Raw genomic sequence first — 18,339 nt, forward strand, 5'->3', positions numbered from 1 at the left:
GGACACAGGTTCGTGCCCCGGTCCGGGAAGATCCCACATGCCGCGGAGCGGTTGGGCCCGTGAGCCATGGCCGCTGAGCCTGCGTGACCGGAGCCTGTGCTCCGCAATGGGAGAGGCCACAACAGTGAGAGGCACGCGTACCGCAAAGAAAAAAAAAAAAAAAACCTCTCCGTGCCTCAGTTTCTTCATCTGTAAAATGTGGATACTAACAGTACCAACCTCATAGGGTGGTGAGGACTAAATGAGAAAATGCTTAGAATTGGTCCACCGTCAGTGCTTAGTAAGTCTTGCTGCTGCAGATGATGCCTGGAAAATCAGCTCCTGAGTGGGGGCATTTGTTCTGGGCTTTGATGGATGATTAGGAGTTTGCTAGGCAGAGAAGGAAGAAGCCACCACCATCTAAGCAATGTGGCCTTCCCTTTAACCCCCATGCTTTTTAAAGGAGAGAGGTAGGTTGGGAGTCTCCAACATTCATTTGTTCATTTATTCACCTGTTCATTCTTTCACTCATTCAGCTAGCCTTTACTGAGCAGTTACTGGCTGTCCCAGCTCACCAGGAGATGTGAGAGGAGCAGGCACTGCCCTTGCCCTTGGGGAACTTAGTTGGAAGCTGTGGAAATCATTTACTTCCCAGCCAAGGGAAGACACTCCCCCAGGGTTCCACAGTCAAATCCCAGGGCCCAGTGGCCAGGCGGGGAGGGGCCTCAGACCCGGGAATCTACAGGGCTAAGGTGGACTGGGCCGCAAATGGTGCTGGGTCTCAGATGGGCAGGGGGGTGTGCCCGCTCAGCTCCTGTATTCTAGAAGAAAAAGCATTTCTTGGATCCCTCCTGCAGTCTTGGTGCTCAGAATAACAAATTCCACTGACACCCCCCCCACCCCCCATGAACCTAGATGACAGGTGCAGAGTCTCTCATTTACAGGATAAAGAGACTACGCCTGGGAAACACAGAGCAGCTTATGGGGTGGGGGGATGGGGTACCCCCTAAGCCCCCTCTTAGAGCCTCCCCCACCTCCACTGCCCATGGTTCTGTTCTTCCCCCAGACAATTCCTGTGGAGCTTTCGACTGCCAGGCGAGGCCCAGAAGATCGACCGCATGATGGAGACCTTTGCCACCCGTTACTGCCTCTGCAACCCAGGTGTCTTCCAATCCACAGGTACCAGTGTGGGAGGGGACCCTGCCAGACACAAATCTGCCTTCTGAGGCACCTCGGCCTCTCTACCCCCTCAGGTCTCTCCCAAGCACCCAGACCCTGGGAGCCCAGATCCCCTCATGAACCCTCACTGAGTTCCAACTCTGTGCCAGGCCCTCTGCTGGGTGCTTGTCAGGCAGAGCTGCCTCAGGGCATGATCCTTGGGAGAGAAGGCAGGAAATAATGGCACAGGGTGCTAAGGCATCAGTGCCTCATCTGAGGGCAGGGATGGGGGAACTCAGCGTGTCCAGGCTGGCTTCCCAGAGGTCCTGAGGTCTGAATGGGGTTTTGAAGGATGAATAGGAGTTCTCCGGGAGGTCAAGGGGAGAAATGGCCTTTTGGACAGGAGTTCTAGTTTGAGCAAAGGCACAGAAGCATGAAACAGCCTGAGCAGGATGCAGGGCGCAAAGGGGTATAGAAAGATATCAGCAAAGCTCAGTCCCCCACATCCCCCAACATGGTGGGCGAAAAGTCATCATGGCAGGCTTGTCCTGGCCTCTTCTCTGGGTCTGAAGATACCACAGCAATAACCAAGTCCACATATTGAGCACTCCCCATGTGCTAAGTGCTTTACCCATGCAAAGTCATGTAATCCTTACATCCACTCTGCAAGGTCATCAGGGTTCTCATCCCTGCAGAACACAGACTCCGAGAAGCGAAGGGAGCTTTTCAGCAGCATATCCATGGGCAAGTCCTACAAAGCATTTGCCTACCTTGTAGTTATATATAAATTAGGGATTTGCTTGTTTGTTATCTGTCAGCCCCACAAGTCTAAATATCTCACAAGGATGGGGACCATACAGATTTTTTCACCAGTGAATCCCCATTCTGTAGCACTTAGGAGGTACACAATAGATATTTGTAGGAAGGAAGGAATTTTAAAGCACCAGATTTGAATCACAGTCTCACTACTTAAGTTTGTGACCTTGGACATGTAAACTCACTCTCCCTGTGTCTCCGTTTCCTAATCTGTAAAATGATGGTGGTAACAGTGCCTACCTCATAGCGTTGTCAAGGGCTGTAAAGAGCTTAGCACAGGGCAAGCACCAACATTAGTGCCACTGCTACCAGAGGGAGAATCATCGATGTTCTAGAACATGAAGCTACTTCAAAGTTAAACCTCCTAATACTGCAGATGGGGAAGCTGAGGCTCTGGGAACTCAGGTACTTTCCAAGGTCAACCGGAGAGTTGGGGACACAGCTGGACTTCCCTGGCTCTGGACCCAGGGCTTTAAAACATCATAGAGTAGCGATCACCTCCTTCCCAAACGCTCAGCCCAGCCTCGCTCCCGAGCACGTGAAAGTCTGAATAATGGAACAGGAGCGCGGCCGGGAGCCCCACAGTGCTAATAAGATAACCAAGTGGCACGTGACGAAGCCCTGAACGGTGTTGCCAACAATAAGCATCCTCTGAGTTCCAAGAAGGCAGAGAACAGAGTGGGCAGGAGAGCTGGGAGGGCTCGGGGGGTGGGGGGAGCTGGATTGGGGGGGGGGCTGGGGGGGGAGGAGGGCTGGGGTTGGGGGGAGGGCTGGAACTGGGGCCGAAAGAGTGGGAGGGTTTAAGTGGGTAGAAAGGGAAGAGGAGGGAGTGCCTGGCAGGGGCCCCAGCAGGAGCAGAAGTACCAGGGTAGGAAGGCACACAGGGGCTCCGGAACGGACACCTGAAGCTTGTTTGGAGCAGGGAGTCCCATAAGAGTGGGAGGCGTGGCCAGGCCTCAAATGCCAAGCCGGGAGGACAGAGTGGACCTTCAGGACATTGAAACGGCCCATTCTTGGCCCCTAGAAGGGATTGGGGCAGGGGAGGGGAGAGTGGCCAGAGCCAAGACTGTGCCCGCTGTCCCGTCCCCACAGACACCTGCTACGTCCTGTCCTTCTCCATCATCATGCTCAACACCAGCCTGCACAACCCCAATGTCCGGGACAGGCCGCCCTTCGAGCGCTTTGTGTCCATGAACCGTGGCATCAATGATGGCAGTGACCTGCCTGAGGAGCAGCTGCGGGTAAGAGGGGTGTGGCCCCACCTAGCCCCGTCCCCAGGCATCCAGGAGGAGCCTGTCCTTAGGTCCATGGCCCAAGAGGGGCTCCTCTCAGACAGGCCGCTCCAGGAGAGGGCGCTGCTGAGATGGCCCTCCCAGGTTGGTCACTGTCTTGAGAGGGACCATCACAAAAGAGGTTGATCCCGAGAAGGGCTTTCCCACGTGGGCCCATCTTAAGAAGGAGGTCCAAGACTGAACACCCAGGAGGTCCTCCCAGACCTCAGCCTTCGGGGAACTCTGGGCACCCATCATTCACACCTTCCAGAAAGGGTGCCTCACGCAGCCTACATCTATTTTTTGGAATCCCAGATTCTTAGACTCTCAGTGGGTCAGGGCTGAAAATCCCCAGACTCTGCTCAAACCCCTCCCTCTTTCAGAGAGGAAGGAACAGGTCTTCCACAGGCTACACATCAGCTCGGGAGTCGAGCAGAACCCAGGCCTCCCATCCCCTCCTCAAACAGTCCCACCCTTGCTACACTGCACCGAGCCCTGTGCCTGGCACGGGGCACCCAGGGATGAGTAAACCCACATTCAGGGTCTGGTGGGAGGATGATACACATGCGAATTATAACCCTGCGTGATTCATGCTGCACTGACCGTAGGATACACAGCTATGGAGACACAGAGGACACTATTATCACTCTCCTGGGAGCAGGGGAAGGGTGCCATCCTGGAAGACTCCACAGAGGAGGTGACTTTTGAACTGGGCCTCGAACGTTGAGTGGGAGTTTGCCCAGAGGAGAAGCAGGGAAAGAAGATTCCAGAAAGAGGAACTGGCCAGCATCTGACCTGGTTGGGAAAGGGAGGGGCATCCAGAGTGGCCAGCTGGGTACATACAGACCGTGATGGGCACCGAGTTTGGGCCAGAGAGATCATAGCTTCGAACGACAGCCTCAGGAGTTTGCCTGCTTCCTATGGGCAAAGCGGAGCCAGGAGCTGTTTTAGAAACACAGGAGTGAGATTCAAAGCCTGGCTCTGCAAAAATGAATTGACGATTCATTTCTAGGACCAGAGACGCCCCAGAGCTCAATAGAGCTTCAGTTCCCTCCAGGTCAGAGCACGGCAGGAGGGGAGGAGACGGTGTGAACCCCACCCCGGCAGCTTAGCACCCTGTGTACCTCCGACAGCAGAAGTCTGGTCGGTGGGGGCAGAGCCTGAGTCTGGAGCGATTCTGGTGCCCCTCGGTGTTTGAGAACAGCCTCGCCCTTAGCCCACCCTCCTCCTTGATCCCCAGACAGTTTATCCTGGTGGGCAGGGGGCACGACATAAAATGAGGGCTTGAAAGTAGGTTAGAGCTCAGGTCAAGTACCATCTCCCCGTTTGCCCGCTGGGTGACCTTAAATAATGACTCACCCTCTTGGAGCCACCATTTCCTCAACCAGGAGCACAGGGATAACGATGCCTGCGTCACAGCTGCTGTGAGTAGTAATTTTTAAGACTGTAAAGGGCATAGCCCATGCCAGGTACATAGCACAAGCTCTAAAGTGTAGCTTAGGTCGCCATTAAGAGTGATTAATAATCATTTAAAACCCCCAGCCCTTAGTAAAATGCCTAAAACGTGAAAAGCATTTGAAAACTGGGAACGCATCTCATCGCGGTACTTGGGGCCGGAAGCTGGGCGCACCTTGTCCAGCAGGTAATGAGTTAAGGACACGCCAGCACCAGTCCTGTGGGATCTCCCAGGTGCCACTTTATTGCTTCAGCCCCCAAAGAGCCTCCTTCCCTCCAGAGGTATTTTTCCCAATTCAAGCCTTTTGTTAGTAACAATGCACTGCATTTGTATAGAGCTTGTAACTTTCTTCTCATAGGGCTTTCCGGTCTATTATCTCAATTTAGCTTCAAGCTCTTCCTGGGAGGTCTGGGAAGGGTTTATTATCCTCCTTGGCAGCCGAGAGGGGCAGGCACTGAGCAGGGAAAAGAACAGAGCGTTGGAGTCACAGCCACATCCAAGTCCTGGCTCCCCCATTTTCAAGTTGTGTGACTTTAGGTAAGTGGCTTGACCTCTCTGAGCTCCCGGTTTATAGGATTAGTGTAGGTAAGCTTATAGGATTAGTAAGGTACTTAGCACAGCACCTATGTCGTTGGACTGGCTAGTTAATCCAGAAGCTTCCCAGGACACAAAGTGAACCACACTGGCCTGGTCCTTGCTCTTCAAAGCCTTGCTCTTCAAGGCTTTCACAGGAAGCTGCTCAGGACCGGGGGTCCTCTTGCTTTCTCTTGGGGTCTCATCTTCCCCATGTGTAAAGCAAGGACTCGGCTCTAAGCACCTTCAGGTATTGAGTTTGCAGCTTTGCAAAAGGATTCTCCAGGACACATAACATTTTTAAGTGACCTGATTTATGAAATTAAATTGACACAGATACATCACCTAAAGAGAGGTCACCCCGTGACCACGAGGGTGCGCAGCTGGGAAAGGCTTCAAAGAGGTGCATGATGGGAGCTGGGGCTCAGGCATGTTGAGCGGGTCTTGCCCTGGCCACCCTGATGGGGACGGGGCGAGTGCCTAAGAAACTCAGCCCAAAGGTACAGGGTGTAGACTCAGAAGATGGGAGATCAAATCCCAGCTCTGCCCTTATGGTTGTGTGCCCTTGCGTGTGAGCCTCAGTTTCTCCATCTGCAAAGTGGGCTGATGACACTGACCTCACATTGTTCTCCTGAGAAGCAGACAAAGCACTTCAAGCACCTGGCACCACTCACCTTGACAGGGTTGCCCAGAGAGGGAGCCAGGGTGGAGATGGGGAAGAAGCAGAGAGGATAGAAGGAGGGCTTGTCCACTCTCCAGTGCCACAGGTGGAGAAACCGAGGTCCGGGCAAGGGAACAGTCTCCCAGTTCAGGGCATCTTCTGCTGCAGGCAAGGCCGGACCTCCTGGGTTCCTGTCCAAGCGTCTCCATCAGAACTGACCATATACTGGACCCATTAAGCCATCTCGACAACCTTAGGCAGCAGGTACCATCCCCAGTTTACAGCGAAGGAAACTGAGCTCCAACAGAGGTAGCTGGCCAAGGGTCTCAGTCTGTGAGGAGTCCAGATTCAAACCCACGTCTGTCTGACTCCAAAGCCCTTCCCTCTGCAGAGACCAGAAAGCAAGATTAGGGGATGGAGACCTTGGCCATGTTTCCCAGCTTCCAGTGTCTTCCTGGCTGGAGGAATCTCAGCTCATATCATGGAAAAGATGGGGGATTGATGGTTGGCTTCAGGCTCAGCTAGATCCAGCTGCTCAGTGAGGTCAGAAGAGCGCAGTCTGGTCTCTCCACCTCTGAGCAACCTCCTCTTCCAAGTTGGCTTCCCTCTTAAACAGGCTTTCCCCAAGTTGCAGCAAAGATGGCCTGGGCAGCTCCAGGCTTCCATCTTGCTTTATACTAGAGTCCCAGAATTAAGGCTTAGTGAATTAAGGCTTGTTGACTGGCGTGGGTCACAGGTCCCTCTCTGAACCCGTGGCTGTGACCAGTAGGATGAAATGCTCTCATTAGCCAGATGGGAGTCATTCACAGTCTCCTGGAGCCTGGGGGCGTGGCAGGTGGGCAGTGAGTGTCAACCCCCCCACCCACCCAGCAACCTGGACAGAAAGTCCAGGTGCAAGGATGTTATATTACAGGGGGTGAGGGCGGGGGGAGCCTGGGGTTTACAAGGTACAGGAAATGTGGGTGAACTGAGCTGTTTCCCTTGTGGGGGCAGAATGTGTAGGCTGTAGGGTGCCAGCCAAAGCTGCCATGGGGCTTCCTGTGGGTGTCATGAAGGATGAGGTCCTCCCTGTCCCCCTGCTCACCTACTTGGGCCTTCAGAATATTTGTGCTGCCAGCTTTGCTGACAAGGCCTTGCTGCCACAGACCTTGTTCAACCGGCCACCGCCACTTGGGGAATCCCAGGGCCAGGCTGGGCCAGGGCAGGATGGGTAAAGCGGGGCTTCCCGGCTGCTTTAGGGATGCAGGGATTCCAAACAGAGAAAGTGGTCCCTGCTCTTCCCCACTCACCCCACCACAGCCAGCAGAGCCCACTCCATCAAACCCAGGAAGACCTGCTTCCAGCCGGCACTCTCCTCCCCCCATCTCTTACCCCTCCGCCACCCCTAAGCTCCTGGATCAGAAAAGCCCTTTAAAAACCAAAAAACACCATTTCTAAAACTTTGGGGAATCGAACAGTACTTGGGAAATTTTTCATTTAAAATTTCGAGGAAACCATCTGAACAGCAGCACAGACAACTGCAACAGAAGGAAATGATGTCATTATCTCAAGGATAGAGACCCAGCATTGTGTCTGGTTTTAGTCAGCAGAATTAGACAATTTAGAATGTGTTTTCCAAACGCTCGGGAAATCTGGGCAGGTTGTCTATGGAACGCAGTGCCCCACGGCAGGGGGTTCAAAACACACAGGGGTGATCTGTTGCCAACATCCATATCTCTCCCACAGGGAGGTCTTAGCCCTGGCTTGCATACTTCCAGTGACAAGGAACTCATTATCCTACAAGGTTGCTCCTTCCATATTTCAGCAGCTCCAACTTCTAGAAAGTCCTCCATAGAGAACTAAAATCTGCTTTCTGAGAAATTCCTACCCCCCAGAACAGGTCTCTGGCCTCTGCCTAGGAGAGGGGGCTTTAAGAGCCTAGGTCAGCATCCCACCTTGAGTCACAACATGGGCAGCCAATCTCCAACTCCCTAGCAGGTCCTCTGTGTCCCCCAACCCACGATACACCTGGAAGTCTAGCGACTGCACCTAAAAGAAGAGGAGACCCCTTCCCCCTTAGATGTTGTCCAAAGACGCACTGAATCCGGCTGCTGTGCCCCAGAGAGTGTGTGTGTGTGTGTGCGCGTGTGTGTGTGTGCACGTGCACGCACGCACACGCACGCACACTGGTGAACATGTGTGTGCGTGTACACATCCCAGCCAAGCATCCTGTCTCCAGCACTCTCAGACATGGGGGTGATGGACCCTGACTCACTCATCTGACCCTTGAGAGCGGTGCTGGGTGGTCAGGGTGCAGGTGGGGGCTTCTCCTCATCATCATCTTCCCCTCGACTTGGGGGCAGGGAGGGGCTCTGACTCCAGTGTAGTCCATTTACTCTCCCTAGAACACTGGGGGTCAGCATTGTCCATTTTTCAGTTGTAGACAGAGCAGCTCAGAGAGGTTGAGGGGTGTGCCCGGGGTCACACAGTCATCAAGGGACCGAGCTGGGATTTCAGCCCAGGTGGCCTGACACTGAGCAGGTGCTCTTCCACGCGCGTTCTCCTGCCACTGGCTGGGATTCCAGCGGGAAGGTGGGAGATGGGAACCATCAGCTGCTAGGTCAACAAACAGTCGCTACCCTGCTTTAGGCCAGGTCCTGGGGGAGGCTCTGGGGTTATGACACCCAGGCCTTTCCTGGAGGAACTCCCCATCTACCTGGGGAAGTCAACCTCAGCAAGCAAACTGACAGCAAAACAACTGGCCGCTGCGGGGACCGTGGGTGACGCAGCCAGCACGGTCTCTCTGCGGGGCTCACCCCACCCGCTCCATTCTACAATAGCACAGGGGGAGGCATGACATGGGGTTGGGGACAGGGGAGCACCACTGGGCCTGGGGGGACCGGGGAGGGTTTCCCCAAGAAAGCCAGGGACCAAGGAGGAGCTAACAGGAGGGGAAAGAGTTTGCCCAGAGGGCCAGTGACCTGCCCGAGGTCACACAGGCGGAACCCAGGCCCTGGACGGGGATGAATGTCACAGCTGGTCTTTCCCTCCCTTCTCTCGGGGCAGAACCTCTTCGACAGCATCAAGAGTGAGCCCTTCTCCATCCCCGAGGACGATGGCAACGACCTCACTCACACCTTCTTCAACCCCGACCGCGAGGGCTGGCTGCTCAAGCTAGGTGAGAACGTGCTTGTGCACGCGGGGGACGTGCACCGACGTGCCTGCACACTCACGCAACGGGTGAGAAGGTGCTCATGCACACGGGGGACGTGCACCGACGTGCCTGCACACTCACGCCACGCGGCTGCCACACACATGCACCTGACATGCAGCCTCGGGGGTGCAGCCAGGTCAGCCCCAGGTCTCCTGACCCTGGAGCAGCAGTCTGCCCGTGCCATCCGTCCATCTGTCTGTCCTGGGGATAAGGGGACAGTGCAGGAGGGGAACCATAAGCAGGAAGTGGGGACGGGAAGCTGACTGATTCATAGATAAACGGTTCAACCGCAGGTCCTTCCTGAAGCGATTCTGAGTTAGCCCAGACCCAGTGAGGTTAGGGCATCTGCCCGGGGCCACACAGCCAGCCAGTGGCGGCTTTTGGTGGGCAGAGGGTTGGGTGTCCTTGAAAGACAGAGGGAGGGAGTGTGACAGGATGTGGCTCAGGGAGCCTCCCCTCAATGGGACTAGGGGACATGGAGGGCCTCGGGCCTGCAGAGGGGAGCTGTGGCGGGTGCCACAGCTGCAGCGGCTCCGTATGCTCCTGCCACCCCCACACACTCCTGGGCGCCGCCCCAGCAGGGGCAGCCCAGCCAGGCACAGTGGTCCTCCAGGGCAGGGGAGGATAGACGCCTCGTGTTGGAGCAGGGGTCCTGGCCCGGGGTGCCCATCCAAGCCCTCCATCTCTCCAGACCCACCTCCCAGTTTACCCCCCTGCAGACTGCAGCCTCCTTCCTTGCCCAGCTGACTGTCCTCAGTCCCGGGGAAGCTCTAAGTCACAGATCCCAGCTCCTCCACCCATCCTCAGCCTGAGTTTCCACAGCTGCAAAATGTCCCATCCCTGGGACAGTTAAATGTGTGGGAAGCCAAGCACCTGGGCTCTGGGGCTGGGACACTGGGGTTCGAATCCCAGCTCTGCAGCCAGACCTCGAGCAGATGACTCAGCCTCTCTGCACCTCGGTCTCCTCATCTGTAAAATGGGGTTAATAATGGTCCCCTCCTCATAGGTGGTTATACGGATTAGTAAGTGAAAGTTTTTTGAAATCTCTAGAACATTGCCTGGCAAATGAAAGATGAAAGGCTTAGCATAGTGCCAAGCAGGGAGTGGGCCAAGGCATGAACGGAGGGGTGAGGGCAGCAGGAAAGTGCAGGAAATGACCAGCCTGCCCCAGGGCCTGATCATGGAGGAGCCTGGGTCAGGCAAGTCAGGGGCCGTGCGGGGGTGATAGAGCCACTCAGGTTTTGAGTCAGGAAGGGATAGATAAGGGGGAAGGTGTGGCAGGCAAGGGACTGGGGGCTTGCTGCTCAGGTCGGGGCCCAGAGGAGAGCGTCTGAGGCCCTGCTGTTCCGTGGAGGGAAGTGCTGGTGGCCCAGGGCAGAGGAGGGCTGACTGACTCCACCACTGGCTTTCGCAGGCGGCCGCGTGAAGACGTGGAAACGACGCTGGTTCATCCTGACGGACAGCTGCCTCTACTACTTTGAGTTCACCACTGTGAGCCTTACCCTGCCCTGCCCCTCCCCCCAAACCCTTTCCAGACTCCCACTAAGTGGTCCATTGACAGAGCTTGGGGCCCCTTGAGATCTTTCAGACCTCCTCCATACCCATTTTACAGATGGGGAAAACTGAGCTACAAAGAAGGGAAGGGGCTGGGCCAAGGTGCAAGGCAGAGCCGGGGCTTAAAATCAGGCCTCCTGACTCCCAGCCAGGGCTCTTTCCGTGCTGCTCCCCTGCCCTCTCCAGGGCTGCACAGAGTCGGGGGAGATGGGCACACTCCTCTCCGGGTCTAGGGAGCCCCCAAGGTCACTCCCTGCCCTTGGCTTTGAAGCTCCATTTGCAGATCCTGACCTTGTCTCCTGTTCCCCTGCAGGACAAGGAGCCCCGGGGAATCATACCCCTTGAGAACCTCTCAGTGCAGAAGGTGGATGACCCCAAGAAGCCAGTAGGTATCGGTATGGAGGCCCGAGGCCAGAGCGGCTGCGGGAATTTCCAGAACAGGGTGGGAGGAGAGGGGGTGCCCATCACACCTTCCGGGTGGCTCAGGGTTGCCTCAGTCTCCCTCCTGGGGGCAGGTCAATGGCATCAAGAGGGCCCGGCCTCGCTGACTCTCAGAGCCTGACACTGGCTCGGGGACGTTTAGTAAGTCTCCACTCATTTCTGAGCCTCAGTTTCCCCATCTGTCAAATGGGGCTTTGAAGAAGAATCATGGATTTAGGCCGAGCCAGGCACGTAATAAGTTCTCAGCGTGAGGAGCTGCAGCTTCTGCCCCTTTGCCTCTCACAGGAAGGCCCGGGGGTCGGGTCTGTCCTGACGCTTATCCAAGCGCTGGTCTTGCCCAAGCGTCTAGGCCTCTCTGAGCCTCCCGGAGAGCCCAGTGTAGCAGCCCTTTCCTCCCACCCCTGCCCTGCCTTCACCTGGCCACTTCCCCGCAGTTCTGCCTGGAGCTCTACAACCCCAGCTGCCGAGGCCAGAAGATAAAGGCCTGCAAGACGGACGGCGACGGCAAGGTGGTAGAGGGCAAGCACGAGTCCTACCGCATCTCAGCCTCCAGCGCCGAGGAGCGGGACCAGTGGATCAAGGCCATTCGGTAATGGGTGGGCGGACTGGTGGGGAGGTGTCTCCTGTCACCTTCCAGAAGCGCCTACTTCTCTTGGAGCCCTGTTTCCTTGTCTGTAAAGAGGGCTAACTCTAGAATCTCCCTCCTGTTTCTGGCATGCAAATCCCTTCCACACATATTCTGTGAGCAGCCCCTCTGGGCCGGCACAGTGCCGGGTCCAGGACACAGGGGAGAGAGGCACCGCCTTCGTAGGGATGGTGGAGGATCACAGGAGATGTTGCACGTAAAGCTCTTTGCCCAGCGCCTGTTGGCATCAGGACCCATAGTGGCCCTGGAAAGACCTGATGGAGGGGGAGAGGAGGCCTTTCTAGGTGGAACAAGCAATGCAGGCAAAAACAAGGGGGCACGTCAGGCCAAAGCCATGCTCACCTCCATTTTACACATGAGGACTGAGGCCCAGAGAGGGGAGGGACTCGCCCAGGGCCACACAGCCAGTGAGGGGCAGAGCCGTGACCGGCAAGCAGTTCTGCTGGTTCCACCTGGGCTCTTGTCACCTCCTTCTGAGAGTCTGTTGGGAGCCTGGGGAGGGGTCCAAAGACATTTGGGGGCAGAATTCCCAAGGCTCTCAGGCCTCAGCCTCACCCCCTCCGGCCCCGCCCGTGGGACTCTGGGTTAGGCCAGCGAAGCTGGACACACCCTGGCTTGGTCCTTGCTGGGGTCATCTGGCTTTTCCCCTGAGGCAGGGCAGGCCGACCCCTCCCTGGGATATGAGACTCTTTAAGTCAGCCTGCCCATCCCTGAAATCTTTTCACCTACTCTCACTCCAGAGCCAGCATCACCCGTGTCCCCTTCTATGACCTGGTCTCTGCTCGGAAGAAGAAGATTGCCAACAAGCAGTGAGCTTCCTGGGAGGTGGTGCCCAGCTTCCTGGGAACCCCGTGACCTGTGGTACCTGGAGACCTACCTCCCACCCCAGGGTACCCTTTCCTGGCCCGCAGACATCCTCTCTCAACCCCGTTCATTTCAAGCTGACAGCAGAGGGGAGGAAGGGCTCAAGAAAGAGGGTGGGTGGGAACCACCGAGGGCTCAAAGCCCGACCATGAGGCCGCTGGCCCTGGACACCCAGGAAAGGCCCTGCCCCAGCCCCAAGTCCACCGCAGTAAGGGGTGAGGAAAGCAGCCCAGAACCCGGCACCCCGCCCTCTCTCTGGGGCTCAGTTTCCTCTCCTGTCAGACGTCTCCGTGCCCTCTGAAATGCTGTCAGCCCTCGGAGCAGGAGGGACCTGCATGCTTCCTACCCTCCGCCATGGTGATGCCCCCTCCTTCTGCTCAGGGGGTTTCTCGGCCAGCCCCTCCCCCATCCTCATCTGGGGCTTGGCCTTCCCTGCCCAAGGGACACACGTACACATCTCAGACCCACCGACAAGACCTCTGGGAGACCCGAGAGCACTGGACTAGAAGCCCTGATGCCACGGTCTCAGTCCCAGCTCTGTCTCCAACTTGCTGTGTGCCCTCGTCCAAGTCACCCTCCTTCTCTGGTTCCTGGAAAAGTACGGTGTTTGGAGAGAAATGTCTTGGCCCTTCTGGCTCTGTGCACCGCCCCCACTGCAACCTCCAACCTGCCAGCAATGGCCCTAGGTAGGTCCCAGCAGGGCGTGAGCTGGCCACCTCCCTCCTCTGAGACTGCTTCCTCTCGGTAGAAGGACAGGATTGGACTGGGTCTCCCAAGGAGCTTCTGGCTGGACATGTCTGCACCAGAGCTGGAGGGGGCTCTGGACTGAAGGCTGCTGGGAGGCAGAGAGCAGAGTGGGCTCCATCCTCAAGGATGTCCATCTTAGAGAAGGGGCGGGTGGGACTCCTCAAGAAAATGGCAGACAGCATCCCAGACAGATGTACTCAGGCGGAACTGGCGGTACAATCAAGAAGCCAAGTAGAGAGCTTTGTGAGCTGTGGTTACCAAGAGGGTTACCTGTGGTTACCTGGAGGCAGCGGCCATGCCAGTGAGTGACACAGAAGCTTGTAGCAGAGTCTCAGCTACAGCTTCCCTGCTGGACCACTGCCCAGGGCTCCCGTGGTGGTGAGCAGGGTCCCAGCATCCTGAGGTCCTCTAGGGTAGCAGCATCAAGAGTGGAACTGACTTCCCAGCCCACAGGCAGGCAGCTCTCCAGGGAGATTCCAGCCTGGAGGAGGATTCCACGAACAGGTTTCTTCTCAGTAGCACTTCTCACCCCATCGCACAGGCCCTGGGGGTGTCCCTGGAGGGAAGTTCCCTGGCAGGAAAGCAGGATATGGGGTTACCTCTGCCCCACTCCCAGCCTGCGTGGGCAAGCCGGAGCAAGGTGGATTCCCCCCGGGGAAAGGAGGCAACCTCTCCTCCCCTCCATCTCCCACACACATGCACACTCTCCAGGGTGTCAGGATAGAGTAGCTGCCTTGCAGTGGTGAGACCCCTATCTCTGGAGGTGTGCAAGAACCTGGTAATGATATTGCACTGACGAGGATCTGGTTGGGTATCTGCAAGAAGAAGCTTTAGGACGTTTGAGGTCTTCCACAGACTCCATGTCAGCCTGGGAGCTGAGCGCCACCTCTGCTGCCTCATTTGGCCCCTGAAGGGGCAGCCAGGCGTCATGGGCTCTGAGGTTCTCTCCTGCCACTGGTTATACACTGGCTGGGTGACCTTAGTCCACTTCCTTCCCCTCTCTGGTCCTCAGCTTCCCCCCACCCCCGCATCATTGAGAGGGTGGAATGGGGGATTTTCTGGGCATGAGTGACTGTTCTGGGAATCACTCAGAATATAGAATAAAGGTCATGAGTCAACTCGTGAGGGGCTCTGTCCTGTCTGTGACTACATCTCCCATCCTTGAGCCCACCCTGCCCCTTCACCATCCCTTTCCCAGCCAGAGTGCAGGAGGGCCAGACAGGGAAGAGTGGACACTCCAAGGACCCTGGACCCTCATCCTCTGGGCACTGGGTCTGCCACACTGGGCAGATCTCCAGGGGCTGGATTTGTGTCAGGGGTCCCTCAGAGCATGGGCAGGAGTGCACTGGTTCTGCCAAGGCCGGGGGAAAGCAAAAGAACTTTCCAATAGGCTGCGCTGTCTAAAGAGAGAAAGAATGCTGCTCAGGAGATAGGTAATAATCTCCGTCTGCAGAAGGATGCAAGTACAGATTGGCTCCAATGATCACCTGGGGTGTTACGGGGGGACTTGAATTTGGTCATCTTCATTTATTTGTACTTTCCACAATGTTCATTACGTGGACAAGACAGAATCCCTGTCCACATGGAGCTTACATTTTGGTGGTCTTGAATTCTAGGACTCTAGGCAGCACTCTCGGATGTGTAAGGCACTGAGGTGGCCCCAACACCTTAACCCAGCCCCCTGCCTGAAATGCCACCGTTGAGTCCCTCCTTGAAGACCTTAAGATGTTGGACTGATCAACATGCTTTCATTTGGCCCAGGCTTTTGGAGCACCTACTCTGTACCGGGTTCCACACACAGAACCAGAGGTCCAAAGATGATCAAGGCAAATCCCTTGCCCTCAAAGGGAGCTCAGTCAGCCGGGGAAGACAGGTGCAAAGGAGGCCTGACAGCCCAGGCCAACACTTGCCGGTTATATAGAGTGGAGCACAGGGACTGGTGGAGGGCTGGGCTGAGCTGGCGGGAGAGGCAACCTAAGGGGCTTCACAAAGGAGCTGTGCTTGAGTGTTGGCAATCAGGTGGGAGAGAGCTCACTCACGTCTGCTTCTTCCCACCACACACACACTGACTGCAAACTCCTCAGATGCCAGACTGTCACTGCTCGGTGCCTGGCACAGAGGAAGTTGCACAATGATTCTTGGTTAGACTGAAGTCAACTGAAAAGGCCCTCAGGGGCTCCACATCAGGAGATGCAAATATCTGGAGGCGCAGGGAACTGTGGGAATGGTGGTGCCGGGCCGGGCGGGCTGGGGGCGGCGTGGGGCGTGGCTAGAGAGGCAGGCAGGGCCACAATCTGATCCAACTCTGACTTGCTGGCCCAGGAACTCCCCTGCTCCCCTGGCCTCTGCCCACCTTCCCACCCTTCTGCCACTCTTCACTCTGGGCAGCAGGGGACTCCCACCACCCGTGGATGAGAGGTTCCACGACACAGCCAGACCAGAGATGGGATCGGCTGCCCCTTTCAGGGATGAGGCCTCAGCCCAGAGTAGAGCCTGGAACTGGGCCTCCTGGAGACGGATGCACCTGGTCGACTAGGACCTGCGGGCTTGAGCAGGCCCAGACACCCATGGGCACAGATAAGCATGGGCCTCCCCTCTCCCCTCATGCCAGGCAGAGTCAGCCCTGCTCAGCCTAGGATTCGGGATACCCTGGGCTCTGGCTTTCTGGCTGCGGGACCCTGAACTAGTAGCTTACCCTCTCTAGATGTGATCTTCCTCCTTGAAGGGTTCTGACAGGTGAGTTCTAGGACACAAACCTTTAGCGGGGACCTCCCTGTGCAAGGGAGTCTCAGACATGGGTACCAGGCAGCCCCTGCCCTAGGGTGAATTGAGACTGTTGTGTGTGACAGGGTGGGTGGCAAGTGAGAAGGTGCCACAAAAGCCACATACTGTAATAGGCCACAGGGGGCAGTAGTGAGGCCATCCGGAGGCCCTGGGTTCAGGCCTGACTCGACTCTGTGTCTTAAGCAAGTTTCCTAAGCATTCTGAGCCTTGGATTTCCCATCTATAAAATGGTAGTGATAGAACATATGCAAAATACTTAGAACAGTGTTGAGTACCTGCTCAGGGTTACATGCTGCTATTATTATCCATCACAAGGCAAACTAGGTACGTGCTTTTATGGAGATACAAAACAGGCTGGACCACTGGAGGAGGAAAGATGCAGGGGGGGGTTGGGGGGTCGTAGATCTGGGTGGGCTTCTTGGCAGAGGTGCCCATGAAAGGTAAGATAAATGGAGGCCTGGCTCTTCCAGCCAGGAGGAGCCAAAACAAGGATGCTTGATAAGGCAATGTATTTCTGGAACTCCCTTGAGCTCCCAAAAAGCCCCCAAAGCAAGAGGAAGAAAGGTTGAGGGGAGCTGGGCCCTGCCAGGGGCTGAGCTGCGTGCACGATGCTGGAGTCCCTTGCATCTCCAAGGCCACCGAGCCCCTTGTCATGAAGCTCTGGCTGGGGATCCAGTAACATGGCTGCTGAACTAGGCCATCACAGAACAAGGGAAAATAAGCTTGGCACCGGATGGCCTGGGGTGGAGCAGGAGGGGGCAAGGGGGACCCCTGCCAGTGCCTGGGAAGTCGGAGCACTTCTGGCCTGGAAGCGCAGAGTTGGCCCTGGGACCCTGCGCCCGGATGCCCAGGGCCAGGAAATGGGGGGCAGGCAGCCAGGAGTCGAGCAGCAGGTATGAGAGACCTGGAGAAATTGATTTATTAGAGACGATGAAAGGAGCTAAATATGTTTGTCAGCTCAGTGATGACTCAGGCGCTCCCCAGGGGTCCACAAATTGTGAGCATCAAAGAATCAAAGACAGGCCTCCTCCCACCCGGGCTCTGCCAGCCTGGAGCCATCCTTCGGCAATGGAAGGACCACTCCAACTGTCCTGAGAGCCTGGTCCTCAAGGGGCAGCAGAGACCTAGCCACTCCAGCCAGCATCCCCTGCCCACCCCCCACCCCACCAACCCCCCCCCAAAATGGCTGAAGAGCGAAGCTTCAGAGTGAGGCAGATCTGGGTCGAAGTCGTGGCCTGGCCCCAAATTGCTGCGTGACCTTAGACAAGTGGCTGACCCTCTCTGGTCCCACATTCACCAGGGAGGACAGATGCCCACCAAGCCAGGGCCCTTCCTCCCTCTCCCTGTCTGGCAGTGTCATTCCTACCTAATTTGGCTTCTTCCAGACAGCTGTGAGCACAGCCTCCTCTGCCTGAAATCTACCAACTTCCCTCCAGGAGACAAGCCAGATTCCACAGGGCCTCATTTCCGGAGAACATGCTCTTCCGGTACCAGCTTCCAGGCTGGTACTGGGCTCCAGGAGAAACAAGAATGAATCAGAGTCAGAGGCCGGAGGCAGGACAGACAGAGGAGGGAGGAATGATCTCCTTGTGGGGCAAAGGGCTGGGGGTTGCAGTAGGGGTGTGGGAAGGGGGCCTGCGGCACCTGGGAGGACCAGTGGAAGAGGGGCTGTCGGGGATGAGGAGGGACATCTGCCAGGCAGCTGGGGGGACATGGCAAGGACTGTGCAGCAGCGTGGCACGGCTGGGGAGCGGTGAACTGTTCACTGGGCACAGAGGGGGCCTGTGCCTAGAACAGCAGCAGTTGGAGTTGAATAGAAGCTGGGACCAGGCTGGCCAGCGAGCAGTTAGACTCTGTCTAGATGGGGAAGGGGAAGAGGTCACAGCAGGAGACAGGTGGGGCTGGAGGCTGTTTGCAGGTAGTCCTTCTGGCTTCGTAGCCTGGGGCTGCCAGGCTCAAGGGAGGGTGTGCGATTTGATTCTGCTGCTGGACTCCAAGGCCCATCTCTCTGCTTCCACAAAGAGACCTCCAGCTCCATCCAGGAATTCCTTGCCCTATAAAATCATCCTTCCCCTTCTTCATGCAGAAACTGAGCTTCACAGAGGTCAAAGGACATGTGCTAAGGGGTCACCCACCACGGAGGCTCTGCGAGGAAGACAGAGGCAGAAGGTACCAACATTTATTGAGCACCCTTCA

At 56.5% G+C, this 18,339-nt stretch overlaps 1 protein-coding gene across 2 annotated transcripts in view; it reads left to right on the top strand.

Annotated features, from left to right (window-relative positions):
• The window catches only part of CYTH4 (cytohesin 4), a gene marked incomplete at its 5' end in the record, with an annotated part of 30,719 nt that extends 16,260 nt beyond the window's left edge, over positions 1-14,459 (top strand). For both annotated transcript variants that reach the window (XM_082665064.1, XM_082665065.1), the window contains 7 exons: positions 1,046-1,158; positions 3,046-3,194; positions 8,960-9,071; positions 10,522-10,598; positions 10,975-11,046; positions 11,537-11,691; positions 12,489-14,459. In XM_082665064.1, coding sequence (XP_082521190.1) covers positions 1,046-1,158; positions 3,046-3,194; positions 8,960-9,071; positions 10,522-10,598; positions 10,975-11,046; positions 11,537-11,691; positions 12,489-12,561 — 751 coding nt within the window. In that variant the 3' untranslated portion in view covers positions 12,562-14,459. The remainder of the gene's footprint in view (positions 1-1,045; positions 1,159-3,045; positions 3,195-8,959; positions 9,072-10,521; positions 10,599-10,974; positions 11,047-11,536; positions 11,692-12,488) is intronic.
• Between the last annotated feature and the right edge of the window lie 3,880 nt (positions 14,460-18,339).

The sequence above is a fragment of the Grampus griseus genome (genome assembly GCF_964374135.1).
Source record: "Grampus griseus genome assembly, chromosome: 11".
Lineage (NCBI taxonomy): Eukaryota > Metazoa > Chordata > Mammalia > Artiodactyla > Delphinidae > Grampus > Grampus griseus.